General features: G+C 54.5%; 1 protein-coding gene across 1 annotated transcript in view; it reads right to left on the reverse strand.

Annotated features, from left to right (window-relative positions):
• The window catches only part of LOC122379269, a 147,939-nt gene that overhangs the window by 98,883 nt on the left and 36,142 nt on the right, over window positions 1–12,914 (reverse strand). Inside the window, exons 9-20 of the mRNA XM_043361308.1 lie at window positions 12,407–12,691; window positions 11,420–11,539; window positions 8,226–8,359; window positions 7,265–7,502; window positions 4,789–4,911; window positions 4,354–4,488; window positions 3,248–3,481; window positions 2,498–3,013; window positions 1,881–2,054; window positions 1,276–1,536; window positions 631–1,056; window positions 182–475 (exon numbers count right to left, since the gene is read on the reverse strand). Of these exons, the coding sequence (XP_043217243.1) occupies window positions 182–475; window positions 631–1,056; window positions 1,276–1,536; window positions 1,881–2,054; window positions 2,498–3,013; window positions 3,248–3,481; window positions 4,354–4,488; window positions 4,789–4,911; window positions 7,265–7,502; window positions 8,226–8,359; window positions 11,420–11,539; window positions 12,407–12,691 (2,940 nt within the window). The remainder of the gene's footprint in view (window positions 1–181; window positions 476–630; window positions 1,057–1,275; window positions 1,537–1,880; window positions 2,055–2,497; window positions 3,014–3,247; window positions 3,482–4,353; window positions 4,489–4,788; window positions 4,912–7,264; window positions 7,503–8,225; window positions 8,360–11,419; window positions 11,540–12,406; window positions 12,692–12,914) is intronic.

The raw sequence follows: 12,914 nt of genomic DNA on the forward strand, positions 1-12,914 counted from the left end.
GGACAAGCGTTCGTCGAGACAATGGCCATTCATATATCTCTAGGCTTACCGTAAGCTATCTGTCATCAAGTTCGATTCATTTACATTATGGCAACTACAGCATGTTCCTTCATATGTCATATACCACAATAGACCATCATTCCTCATCGGTCCCCACTCGCAGTCACGTCCCCTGACTCACGTGGCACGCAGAGCAGATCAGGGTTGCCGACGTGGAACGGCAGGCAGGCGCACTTGTTGGTGTTCTTGTCACACTTGGCGCCGATGCCGCAGGTGACACCCTCACAGCGCACCTTGCAGCGCGAGGAGACGCACACCTCTGAGCCCTGGCACGGGTTGCGCGGCGAGCAGACGTCCGGCGAGCAGGCGCCACCCGGGAACGGGTTGCCGTTGTACCCCTCCAGACACTTGCAGGTGGGGCCGTCAGCGGAGACGATGCACTCGGCATTGTCACCGCACAAGTAGCCGTCACACTCTGGAAAGAAGAAACGATATGTGAGAAAGGGGCGATCTTTTATGCCGAGCATTATGCGATGCAACTTTTCCTAATGGCATTTCTTTACAAATTAACCCATTATGCATATTCCATTTTGACAAAAGAGCGAGGCGATGGTGTCACCGATCCCTCACCTGAGACGCAGTCGTTGGAGCCGTCGGCCTTCTTGAAGCCGGGCAGGCAGCGACACCAGGCGGCGTGGCCCTCGGGCTCGCAGACGGCGTTGGCACCGCACGGCAGCTGCTCGCACGGGTTGCGGCACTCTCCGCTCACGCAGGCCAGCTTTCCGTCGCAGTCGTTGTCGGACGCGCAGCCAGAGGCGGCGCCCGTGCAGCCGCCCACGAAGGGGTCGCCCTGTGTTCCGGCCGGGCAGATACACTTGAAGTTTCCCTTCTCGTTGATGCAGCTGGCGCCGGGAGCGCACGGGTTGTCGCGGCACTCGTCCTGGTCCCGGCAGCCCTCGTACGGGTTGCCCGAGTAGCCGGCGTCGCAGAGACACTTTGGTGGGTCAGACGGAGTGCAGCGCGCGTTCACGCCGCACGGGAACCGCTGGCACGGACCTGTGAACGCCGAAAACGCCCGTCAGCGCGGCCTCCAGTGCTGCTGCAGTGTAATGCACCGATCGCTATCAGTCGTGCGTTATCGTAATGCCTCATTCACGATTCTCGGGATAACTACCTCGATAGTTCAACAACCTTTCAACTCCAGGAATAACTCAGCTGTGATGCATGACAGTAAACATGGCTGAATGACAGTGCAGAACAGTGTGGAATACTCACTCTTGCACCTGTTGCCGTCCTCTGTATCGGAGTAGTAGGGCGGCGGGCAGACGCACTGGCCCGGCTGCACGCACTTCTCGTTCTGGCCGCAGTCGCTGTCGCGGCCGCACTGGACCTTGTTGGCCGTGCAGCCGCTGTAGGGGTTACCCGAGCTGCCCTCGGGGCACGCGCACTCGAACGAGCCGACCAGGTTGATACAGTCGGCGCCGACACCGCATGGCGGGCGTCCGTCCGAGGTCGGCTCCGAGCACTCGTCTACGTCTGTAACACGAAACGACGCGAGTGACGTCAGTGGATGAACGTCTTTGGAAATACCACCACTCAGCTTGCCCTCGGCTCCTTGATAAGCCTAAAAAACACCCGCCTACGTGCTTCTAATCGTCAGGGTGATGCATAATTACCAACTCGTTGGTTTTATGATGAAAATACCTAACCGAAGCCAATAGCCTACGGTATTTCGTCATAATTCAAAGGCGAACCATAAATCGTGCATGCAATGCTCCTCCACCCGATAATACGACAGGTTAGCTCGTTCGAGTATAGGTGTCACCGGAGGCCATTCACGTGCCTTACAACATATTCCTCGCCACGTAAACCCTACTCACCCTGGCAGGTTCCGTCGGGCTGAGCGACGTGGCCCTGGTCGCAGACGCAGTAGCTCTGGCGGCCCAGCTGAACGCAGCGCGCTCCAGGTCCACAGCCCTTGGCGCCCGAGCACCGGCCCAGTGCGCACACCCCGCCGATCAGCTTGAACGGAGGCAGGCAGCCGCTCTTCGATTCTGCGAGAGACGATATTAATCGTTACATGACATTCGTGAGGATTACAGGGGAAAGCTATGTCGAGCTAAGTGGTCTTACAGACTTGCAAGGGAAACAGGTGTGAAATTTTGCGAATGAGCAAAATATTTTAGTCGTTTGCGCAAAGTGTGCCTCGCATTAGTAGCACGTAGATAAAAACTGCCTTGTTACGGCTGGTTTTCATTGTTATCTGTCGTACGATTTATCAAATCTCGACAGTGACCTAGCAATTAGTTGTGAGCTTTGATTGTGCAATAGTACGAAGTGCTCGGTCCGCATCGAAGCCATCTTTTGCAACGATTACTCATCGTCCAGTTTTTGCGGCATCTGTCGAGTGCGCCGTCACTCCACTCGACTGCCAGCCGTCCCGTCCCGCGCTCAGACACCTGGCTCCATTGGCCCGGCCATTGCACACCCAACTCACGCGGCTCGCAGCTGGAGAAGGCGTTTCCGGCGAACCCGGGCGGACAGGTGCAGTCGTAGGTGCCGGGCTTGTTGGTGCAGATGGCGTTGGCGCCACACACGCCGGCCGCCGACGCGGCGGTGTCCGTGCACTCGTCGATGTCGACGCACTTGCCGAAGGCGCCGTCGCGTCGGTAGCCGCGCATGCAGACGCAGACGTCACTGCCGACGCCCTCGTCGCGGACACAGTCCTCGTTGGGCGGGCACGGGTGCTGCGGGCCGCACGAGCCCTCCTTGGACTCGATGCAGCCCTGGCGGTACGGGTCGCCCTCGGAGCCGCTGGGACACTCGCAGACGAAGCTGCCGCGGCTGTTGCGGCAGACGGCGCCGGGCGCGCACGGCGAGCCGGCGCACTCGTCAATGTCCACGCAGCCGCTCAGCGCGCCGCCAGTGAAGCCCGAGGCGCACATGCACTTCGGCAGGCCGTTGATGAGCATGCACTCGGCGTTCGGGCCGCAGAAGACGTCCTCGCACGGGTCTGTGGGTGGGAGCGGTAGAAGGTCAGGTCGAACGTAACGTCACATATGAATGGCTCTTCGGCAGTACCGACTGGTTTAACAGGTCGAATGAAGTAACAGGAGCACAAAAACAACGTGCATGATCCGGTACCATTATCGGCTTGTAACCACATTCTTTCAGCCGTCACTAAGGCAAAAACCAGCAACAACAGCCATATTGCCCCACGAGCCGGGACCCAGGGCACGCCACTCACGTCTGCAGTCGTTTCCAACGTTGGGCTCGGGGCAGAGACACTGTCCGGCCGGGTCGCACATGGAGTTTCCGGGACACTCATCGTCGCCGGTGCAGGTGATGAGCGCCACGCAGAGGGTCTGCGCGTCCGGCGCCGGCTCGGTCCCCTCAGGGCACGAGCACTTGTAGCCGCCAGGGGTGTTGGTGCAGAGGGCGCCGGTGCCGCAGGCGCCCGGCCGCCGACACTCGTCCACGTCTGTGAAATGTCGGCTGGTTAGGGGCGTGTACACAGCTGCGGGAGTGGGGTCGTGCTCAGTGAGAGAGGTATGCGTAGAATGCGTGCAGCCTCGAGCGTGCAGCCCAGCTCTCCGGGAGAGTCGCCCGAGTCATGAGCTCTGCTGAGCAGCGCCGATGTATGCAGGTGTCCGCCGGCCGGGCATGCGGCGATCATTTCACTTTTTATCGGCCCGATGGTGGCCGGTGACCTTGGTAATGGACCGGTTCTCAGGTGTCCGGCGGACACCGCGGCCCCGTTGGCCGGCCTGCCCTGCAACTGACCACGGTCGGCCGCTGGCGCGAGCCATGGTGCAAACGATGGGTCACCAGAGGGGCCGGATATTTTGATACGCAGCTAGTCTCTCGAAGAGCACGCCATCGTGAGTCGATACTGTTTTTATGTAAACTGCTTGGGTTTTATTCGGAGCATCCGGCGGGAATATTTTGAAGTTGGGATGTCAATTAGGACTGTAATTGTCCCGGTGTCGAATGGAACCTTATTGTTTCCAAATGGCCTTCCCAGCACGAACAATACGGAACGTCGCCGGCTCGGCCGTTCCCAAGGACACTAAATTTCACGAGAGCGGCACAATGGTAATTGGCCTAGGGCTCCCGCTGTGAACCATCCAGTGACAACGGTGGATCGAATTAACTTTTAAAAAGTTACAAAAGCGAATTCTGTAAATTACATCACGCTGATCGTTATACCTTTGCTTAACTACTAACGTAAATGTTTTCGCCTTGTTAGGCCTCGCACACTTGTTCAACATTCAGTGAACAGGAAGCCGGGTATGCCAGATGTCATCACCACCTGTCGGATGAGGTTTATCCTCGATGAAGTACGGTACTCACCGACACACTTGACCTGCGGGTTGCCCGAGTAGCCCGGCTTGCAGGCGCAGCTGTAGCTGCCGGCAGTGTTGGTGCACACGGCTCCCTCGCCGCACATACCGGACGGCCCCAGCGCCGGGTCACACTCGTTCACATCTGCCGAAAACAGAGCGTCATCTCAGTACATCCTTTGTAAGACACGTGATCGCCCAGCCTGGCTAAGTTTCCTTAAAATGTTTTTTTTTCTAGATGAATAAATGTTCAATTTCGAAGCGTCACCATCCTCGGAATGTCACACCTGCAAATTGACTGATTTCATCGGTAAGTAGGCGCCGTTTCTCTCACGGCCCCCGTAAAACTGTCGGAATCCGGTTGGATTTCACCGGTCTCTCGGCGGAGCGGCCGGCGGGTGGCCGCTGCACAGTGGCTACCTCCCAGCCGCGCTCTCACACTCACCCACGCAGCCGGCCTTGACGTTGACGGGGTCGTACGTCCAGCCGTCGTCGCAGATACACAGCGCCTCCAGGCCGTCGGGCTTGCACTTGGCGTGCGGGCCACACTCCATACCGTCGCATGGCGCTGCGGGCGGTGGGGTCAGGTCAGGCGGGTCTATATTTGCCAAAGGTCGGGGAAAAGAGTCTAGTTTGGAGGGGTATGTTAACAGCGGTTTAGGTTAGAATTTTTAAAGCGATTGGGAGGATAAGTTTCATGAGTAGATAAGTATTTGTTAAGTTTCGACTTCTATTTATCGACAAACCCTGTCGAGATATTTTCATGAGTTGTTTATGGTAAGCGTCTCATGCCTATTTATCGAGCTAGTCTTTGCCTACACATTTGAATTTATAGGGGACTTGAAAAAGTGTTGGGATGTCCCAGTGACTACGAGTGAAGTATGACTACAGTGAACCTCTGGCACGTTTATTTCTAGATATGGTGAGGTCATTCGTGGTCGTGGCGGCCAGTCTATATATGGAGGTGCGGAGTGCGTGAGGAGTTCGACTCGTGCAGCGTCCGCTCCTATCCTCGCTATCGTCACGTCGCGTGACGGCCGGGGATCCGGCGTCCGTCACCGGAGCGTCACGGCAGGTCGGGTCGAGCGTCACACATGCGGACCAGCCGCAACACACAGTGGGTCGTCTGACGTATAGGATAGCGAGACAGAGAGACGAGAAGGCGTGTGCGGCGTGTCGCAAACACGCTACATTGAAAGGTGTGCGGGACAAACGTTTAGATAGAGTGATATGCAGATTGAGGCATGAAGTGAGATTGCTTAAAATTTCAGGGAGCATGAACAGAAAGTTTTTGACGTCGAGAACAGAATGACCAGTCGAAAATGAAGAAGTCGAAAATGGTCTAGACTTTTGGATGCCAAGTCAGTCTTTGACATGGCGCATTCACAGAGAAGGTAATAGAAGGAAGGTAAGATAGGTATAGCCAGTAGAAGGTAGATGTCTTACCACGACCGTACCCTCGACCGCCGCGGGGCGGCTGGGCCGGGATAGCCTTCCACGGAATGCTGTCACAGGCGCATCTACCGTCACGCGCTGTAAGCAGTTGGCCGTCGGGTCAAGTCGGGTCGGTTTAGGTCAGCTGAGGTCAGTTCGGGTCAGTTCAGGTCACGTTACGTCACAGTCAGTTTAACGGTCGGTAAGAGAAGCTCAGTGAAGCGGTAAGGCAGAGCAGACGGATATGTTTAAACCCGGCGCGTTTGGTGGAAGAAGCCGACACCGACTTAGCAACTGCGGTATGTCTGGTAGATTTATATCGCCTAGCGTCGGGTAAAAACATCCGTCTGTTCGGATTAGATGGCGTCAGGCCTTCAAACTCGAAAGATTCATACACAGTTTATCGTCAGAAGGGTGCAGGTACATAACGTTTTATGCGGCACCCGCAGCTCCAAGGTCACACAAGTATTAAATCTGTCTACGTTAGAAACCCACCACCAACACAACGTCAAACACTGTCTGTGGATCGGCCGCTTCGTCCCTGCAAATCATCGTCAGTACTGATTCCGTCATCGTCATTAGCAGAGTTCGTGCAACATGACTATCTGCCCTGATCGATAGCTGAGCCACGATTGTCAAGACAGATGCTGGTTTTTGCCAGCCAGGGGGACAGAAGGTCGAAGAGGCGTCGCTGCATCAGGCGCTCGCGGCGGGCCGGTCGGTGGCGGGTGCGCGCTACACTATCGCTGCCCGGTGGTGCGTGTCGTGCCCGGGCGGCGCGGCTCGTGACGAGCGGGTGCGGTCGTGACGCACTGTGGTGACGCCACACTCACAGGAGCAGAGCACGAGCGGGTCGCCGGCGAGGTGCGCCGGACACTGGCAGCGGAACCCGCCCGGCGTGTTGGCGCACTGCGCGCCGCCGCCGCACGGGAACGGCTCGCCGGCGCACTCGTCCTGGTCTGCGGGACATTGCCGGTGGCCGGCGGCCGGTCAGGGTCGCCGCGCCGCCGGCCACCCCGTTCTGGAGCACTGTGTCAGGCGCCGCGGCCGACTTTCACTGGCCGACAGGCGGCTCGGCGCGGACGTGCCGTTGCCGGCCGCGCCGTGCTGCCCGCGTCATCGGGCGCCAATCCCGCCGTCGTCGTCATGGCTATTGATAGGGCTCCCCGTCCGGGAATTATGATGTCATCCCGTCAGATTTCGGTGGCAGCTGACCCGAATACAACTACCGTTTTGCCATCTCGAGACACCCGAGACAGCTCAATAGAAGCAGTTCGCATGCTGCCGCCTCCGTATCGCCAGTTGCTACCCTCCCTCTCCTCCGTATCCCTCCCTCCCCACCCCGCCCCGTCACACCCCGCCCCCGTGGCCCGACGACCCGCATCCGTGCCGTGAAAGTCGACGTGGCGCGGTGGTGTATGCCGGTCCGCGATCGGCTCTCGGTGTCAGGGCCGTCCGCAGCTGGGGCCGCCGGAGCGGGAACTCACCTCTGCACGGCGTGCTCGGCGGATTGCCGATGAAGCCGGCGTCGCACTCGCACCGGTAGCTGCCCGGCACGTTGACGCAGTGCGAGTTGGCCCCGCACGGCGACTTGGCGCATTCGTCGACGTCCACACATGTTGTGCCGCGCTCCTCGAAGCCGCTCTTGCAGAAGCACTGGCCCTCCTTGCACTCGGCGTTGTTGACACAGTCGAAGTTGGATTTGCAGAGGATCTTGACGTCAACCTGTCAGCAAGCGAGGTACCGTTAATCCCACTCGATAACTGATGGAGGGATTGACGTTTTTATAGTGGCGGTAAAACTCGGGGATAAGGAGCGCCCATAAGTTTCTGGCTGGTGTTTTTGTGGTCTTGTGATAAATGATGAAATGTCATGCATCTAAAGAGATTCCGTGTTGTCGCAAGTGGGTATGACACGCTTAGCTAACCATCTGAAGCTTTAGTGATTCACCTTTATTCTACGTGCTCATCGGAACCACCTCGTTAAAGCCATGTGTCAGTGCGGTGCTCTTCATTATAACGGTCAGATGAATTACACTATCCTGCGTGACTCCGCACGGGTTACTAATGGCGCCACAGCACTGCATGTAACCCGACCTCCCTGTGTGGTGTGGCCTCCCTTTCTGAACCGCGCCCCGTGTCGCTGGCAGGTGACCCGACAGCTGACCTCGCCCGTCCCGGGGGCCGCTGGCCACCGGGACTGATAACATCGGAGCCTTCCATCTACCTACCCGTCCATCAGCTGCCCACTGCCCAGTATCAACGGTCTTAGGTCGCCGTGGGCGACACAAGAGAGAGCTTTTCAGAGCTAAATCTAATTACATAACCTTGTTGTAGTTTAACGGTGAACGTAGCGTCATTGACTGAACAATGAACATTAGCTTTGCAGTGCTGTCTGCCGAAGTTGCAGTCCGGAATGTTCTGGATGTCTGTGTGCTCGTTGACTGACCTGTTCGCAGGCGACGGCCGGGGTCGGGTTGGCCTGGTAGCCCTGCGGGCACCGGCACGAGTATCCCGGCTCGGTGTTCTTGCAGATGGCGTAGTCGCCGCACGGCTTGCCGTACACGACGCACTCGTTGATGTCTGCGGTCGGGGGCGGCGGTCAGTTTTCCGGGAGGTGACAGGGCCGGCTGCGGGCGGCCGGCCGGATCGGACCAATTACGGTGTGGCGCGAGGCCGCGCCGTGGGTGCCAATGCGGCTGGACCGCTCCCCAACGGATTCCCTCCCCTCCCCCTCCACCCCATCACCCACTCCAGGCCAGCGGGATGCCAACGCGGTGATATTCATTATCCTGGCAAATCGCTGATATGGGTCGAAGATGCCCTACCTTTACGTTGCGTTCTTTACCTTCCACTTATGTCCTTGCACCTTGTTCTTAGGCTAAATGTGCAGTGAGTTCATATAAGGTCACAAAAGTTTAAGTTAGTAATTTGAATTACAAAGAAAAAAACCTGACTTTACCAGAAATAATAACCAGTGTTTGAAATTCACGAAACCTCCCAGCACGTATTTTGAGTTAACCCGCGACCGCCTGGGGGGGGGGGTCGGATCCGACCCCCCCCCTCCGTTTTTCTTGAATAACTCATGAACCGCTTGCGCTATCAACTTGAAACTTGGCATACCTTCTCCCCCATCAATTTGACGTCTCCTGTGCAATTTTTAAGAAAAATTTTTCAAAAATTTCTGAGATATATCGATTTTGGTGATGTAACTACATGGCGTTTTCAGTCAAAAAATGGTAAATGTTTAAAAAATCGCTAAAAATCGAGGTTTTAAGCAAATTGCAAATTAAGGACATGAAAAGACGCAGCTCAACGAGTTCTTTAAAATGGCTATCTCGGATTTTCCATAAAATGCGTTTTTCATCCCTAAAAATTCAAAAAACTATATTTTTTGGAAAACAGCTAATAAAATCCAAAATTTTGAGAATTTCCAAAAAAAAGGAATATATGTTATAGAGCTCTATTAGAACATTAGATGTCCCAAATTTCAACTTTCTATCTTGATTTTTGACCCCCAAATTGTAAAAAATAGCTCCAACATGCATAGGGCATGGTGACGTCATAAGCATTTTCGCGAATTAGAGGCACTTCTGAACATCGCATGTGAAAACAAATGGCACCACTAGATTCCTGGGACAAAGCTCGTCTAGAAAAGTGCATTTTTATGTCAAAAATAAAAAGTTGAAAAATTGACTTTTTTTCTTAGCCCTCGTTTAGTTATGTATGGTATAAACGATTTTTTATGCTTTCAATGCACACTTATCACCAGCACAGTGACTTGGGGTCACATATAACCATTACCATCGGTTTTGGCGTGAAAAATAAGCCATAAAACATGTGTTGCACGCCCATGTAGCAGAAAGTGAAAACCGTGACCTTTCGTGACCTGACCTGACCTTGACCCGTACTTAGTATGACCCCCATACGCACATGGTACCTTCACTAGGTCTTTGAGGTCATTTGTGGTGAGTTTCGAGCAGCAGCTATCGATTCCGCTGTCCGTAAGCCTAATCATGCAAAACCCCTGAATTTGACCTTTGACCTGACCTTGACCCGAAAGTTGACCTCAATCTTAAAATCTTAAGAGTGCTTTGGGAAGGTCTCGAAGAGACCTTTCGAACGCCGCCTCGCGGGGCTCGATACGACCATTGGTTCTCGAGATAACAGGGGGGGTCGGATCCGACCCCCCCCCCAGGCTGATGTGGGTACGGAAATAGCCCAGGCGGTGCCGGGTTAACAAGTTGCAAAATTATTTTTTTTCAGAAGCTTGTTAGGTAAGAACCGTTGAAAGCGCAAACTTTCTGTCACAAGACCAGGGACTTGAAAGAAAGCATTGCGATTACAAGCATGAAATTCCAGTGGCCTTGCCGTTCGGAATTTAGTTACCTTACCTTTGTGCAATAATGTAAAACGGTAAATTATTTAGAACAACTAAGCTATGCCGGGGATTTATACGCTCTTTTTTACTTAGCATATTCCCTAAAAAGGTCTTACATGGCCCCTGGCCCTGCTAAAAGGCATGATGGTTTTCAATATTTCAATATTATCATGTTTTGGTGATGTTTTGTCATTCGCGCGTCATAATTGCATTTCACACTTTTCTGCTGTTTGGCTTCTAATTTCCCTAATTTCTTTCAATAATAAGACAAAGTGAGCTCATATTTTCAATAAATTAAAATAATATCATCTTTCAATTTATATAAGAATATTATAATATTAAACCTAAACAAATTTTTATAAAAATGCAATATCGGTTGCACAGTATTGTTCTTGATTGCAAACTTACTTTCCAGGCTTTACAGCCATAGCCTTGTTTGCATCAGTTTGCATAGCTTTGTGTTAACATCCATTATAGAGTTCAGTGTTAACATCGCATTGCTTGCAAGTTTGTTCACAGCATTTCTTACAGAATGTGCCAGGTGTCGTGAAATTTTACATACTTTGCAAAATGCTTATGAACTGTAAACTACAAACACTTACTACACCTTGGCCCTGTTTCACCGGTGATAGCAGCACGCTGCTTTTACACGTGTCAAATTGGGTTTCCATGGAAACATCAACAGGCCCATTGCTCCAACACTACCACAAGTGTGACGTCAGCTCGCGCAATTTGATAGCAGCGTGGTAGCAGCGTCCCGTGAAACACCGCCCCGTACCTAATCACATAATTTTAGTAATTAAACAGGCATTGAAAAAACAGGAATATAGAATCAAAAATATTGGAGGCCGCAATAAATTATGCTGGTCACATTTTTGCATGACGTGTCCCTTTCTCTTTTCCCGTTAGTTTCCTTTTACCGAGACCAGTGGGTGGCGTGAATCACTGTGTGGGAACTGGGAAGTGGGAAGCCTATTGCTGTCTACTGTAGCGATCGAGTGACGAGTCTTTACTCAGCATCAGCTGACTATCCCAAAAACAACGGCCTCCCGAGGGACGAGAATGAGGCCGTCCTTCACTGCGGTGCTGAATAATGAGACGGAAGACTAAATGAGTTTCGCTCGGGCCAATTTGAAATTCAAATCGACCGCAGCATCCGGTTTTGATTGGTCGTCGGTGGCTCTGAACGCGTTGGGACACCGCCAGTACCTATTGTCGGAGTGCGTTCCGGCTGAAGTGACCGGGAGACGATCAACACTGACCTGTGCAGCCCTTGTACGGGTTGCCGGTGTAGTCGGGCAGACACTGGCACGTGAAGGCGCCCACGGTGTCAATGCAGCGGGCGTTGGCTCCACAAGGGTTCTTGGCACACTCGTCAATGTCTGTGGAATAGACTGTGTCACCGAGCCGCCCCAGTTTCGCCCTGTTGGAGCCATTGTCTTCAAAAAACGCTCGTATTCGTCTTTTACACCAGGAAGCTAGGGCCTTCGGGAAATGCGGCCTTCAATGAGAGATCTCTGATCTTTAACGTTTTAATTAGCTGGATGTTTGAATTAACGACACAAAATATCAGGGTTGTCGACGTCAAAGGTCAGCGATTCGACAGTAGACAGATGTCATGCGCGGTATCTAAATGTGAAGAAAATGACACATCACTCCTGAAGGATGTCTGAAAAAGTCGTTCAGCATACACGTTAGTAAAAGTTCCTATCAGTCGACATGCATACTGGTCATCGAGATGATACTTCAAGGGGTAGAGGACACGTCAATCGTCAGCTTAGCGGCGTCTGTTCATGCGCAGCTCGGTGGCACGTCCGGGTCTGCTTCGCTGTCCTTGAGCGGCGCTTCGTAGTTCGTACCAGGTGACAGGATCGTCGCGTACGACAGCGTCAGAGACAAGAGCAGGCAGACGTCAAAACATAAGCATCAGACAGAAAAGCACAAGAAAGAGGAGACGGAATTGTTTGGCAGCGAATATAGTGACTGGCGATGGCGAAGGTAGCGCTCGAGTAGCCCCGGCGGAGTTGGCGGAAGAGACCCGGTGGTTGGCGCCGCCGGGAGGAGAAAGCAAGCCGTGGGAGTCGGCTGGAGCGAGCCGTCCTCCCCTCGCCAGCGGACGTGTCACCGCGCGCATAGCAAGCTTAGGAGTCGAGTTCCTACGAGAGCCGCGTTAGCGGACGGACAGCGGACGTCGAAGGAGAGTCGGCAGTCGGTGGCCGACGCGGTCCCTCCGCGGTGACGTGACTAACTCTCGCAGAAGACGCGGCCGTCGCCGCTGAAGCCCTCCGGGCAGAAGCAGGCGAAGCCGCCAGGCTCGTTGCGGCAGGCGGCGTTCACGCCGCAGGTCATGGGCCGGCCGCACTCGTTGATGTCCGAGCAGGCGTCGGCGGGGTCGCCCGTGTAGCCGGGCGGACAGGCGCACTTGTAGCTGCCGGCCGTGTTCATGCACATGGCGCCGGCACCGCACAGAGAGCTGGCGTTCCGAGCCTCGCCGCCCGGGCCCAGCGGCGTGCCCTCCAGGCACTCGTCCAGGTCTTAGTGAACAAGCGAGTTACGGGTTAGCGGGGGCAGTGGGCGCTTAGTGCATGTTGTATGTACAGTGACCGGTGAGGCTACATGATTAGACTGCACTCGTTACGGGCTGATGTGAGAATGCCGGGTAGTTAGGGGCTAGTATGCACAGAGGGCGAGGCGGTCGAGTGGTCCGCCTCTGCACTCCCACGACACGGGTCACGGCTGGTCGGCGGCGAACGTTAG

Source organism: Amphibalanus amphitrite, unplaced genomic scaffold (assembly GCF_019059575.1).
Source record: "Amphibalanus amphitrite isolate SeventyFive unplaced genomic scaffold, NRLGWU_Aamphi_draft 000074F_arrow, whole genome shotgun sequence".
NCBI classification, from domain to species: Eukaryota; Metazoa; Arthropoda; class Thecostraca; order Balanomorpha; family Balanidae; genus Amphibalanus; species Amphibalanus amphitrite.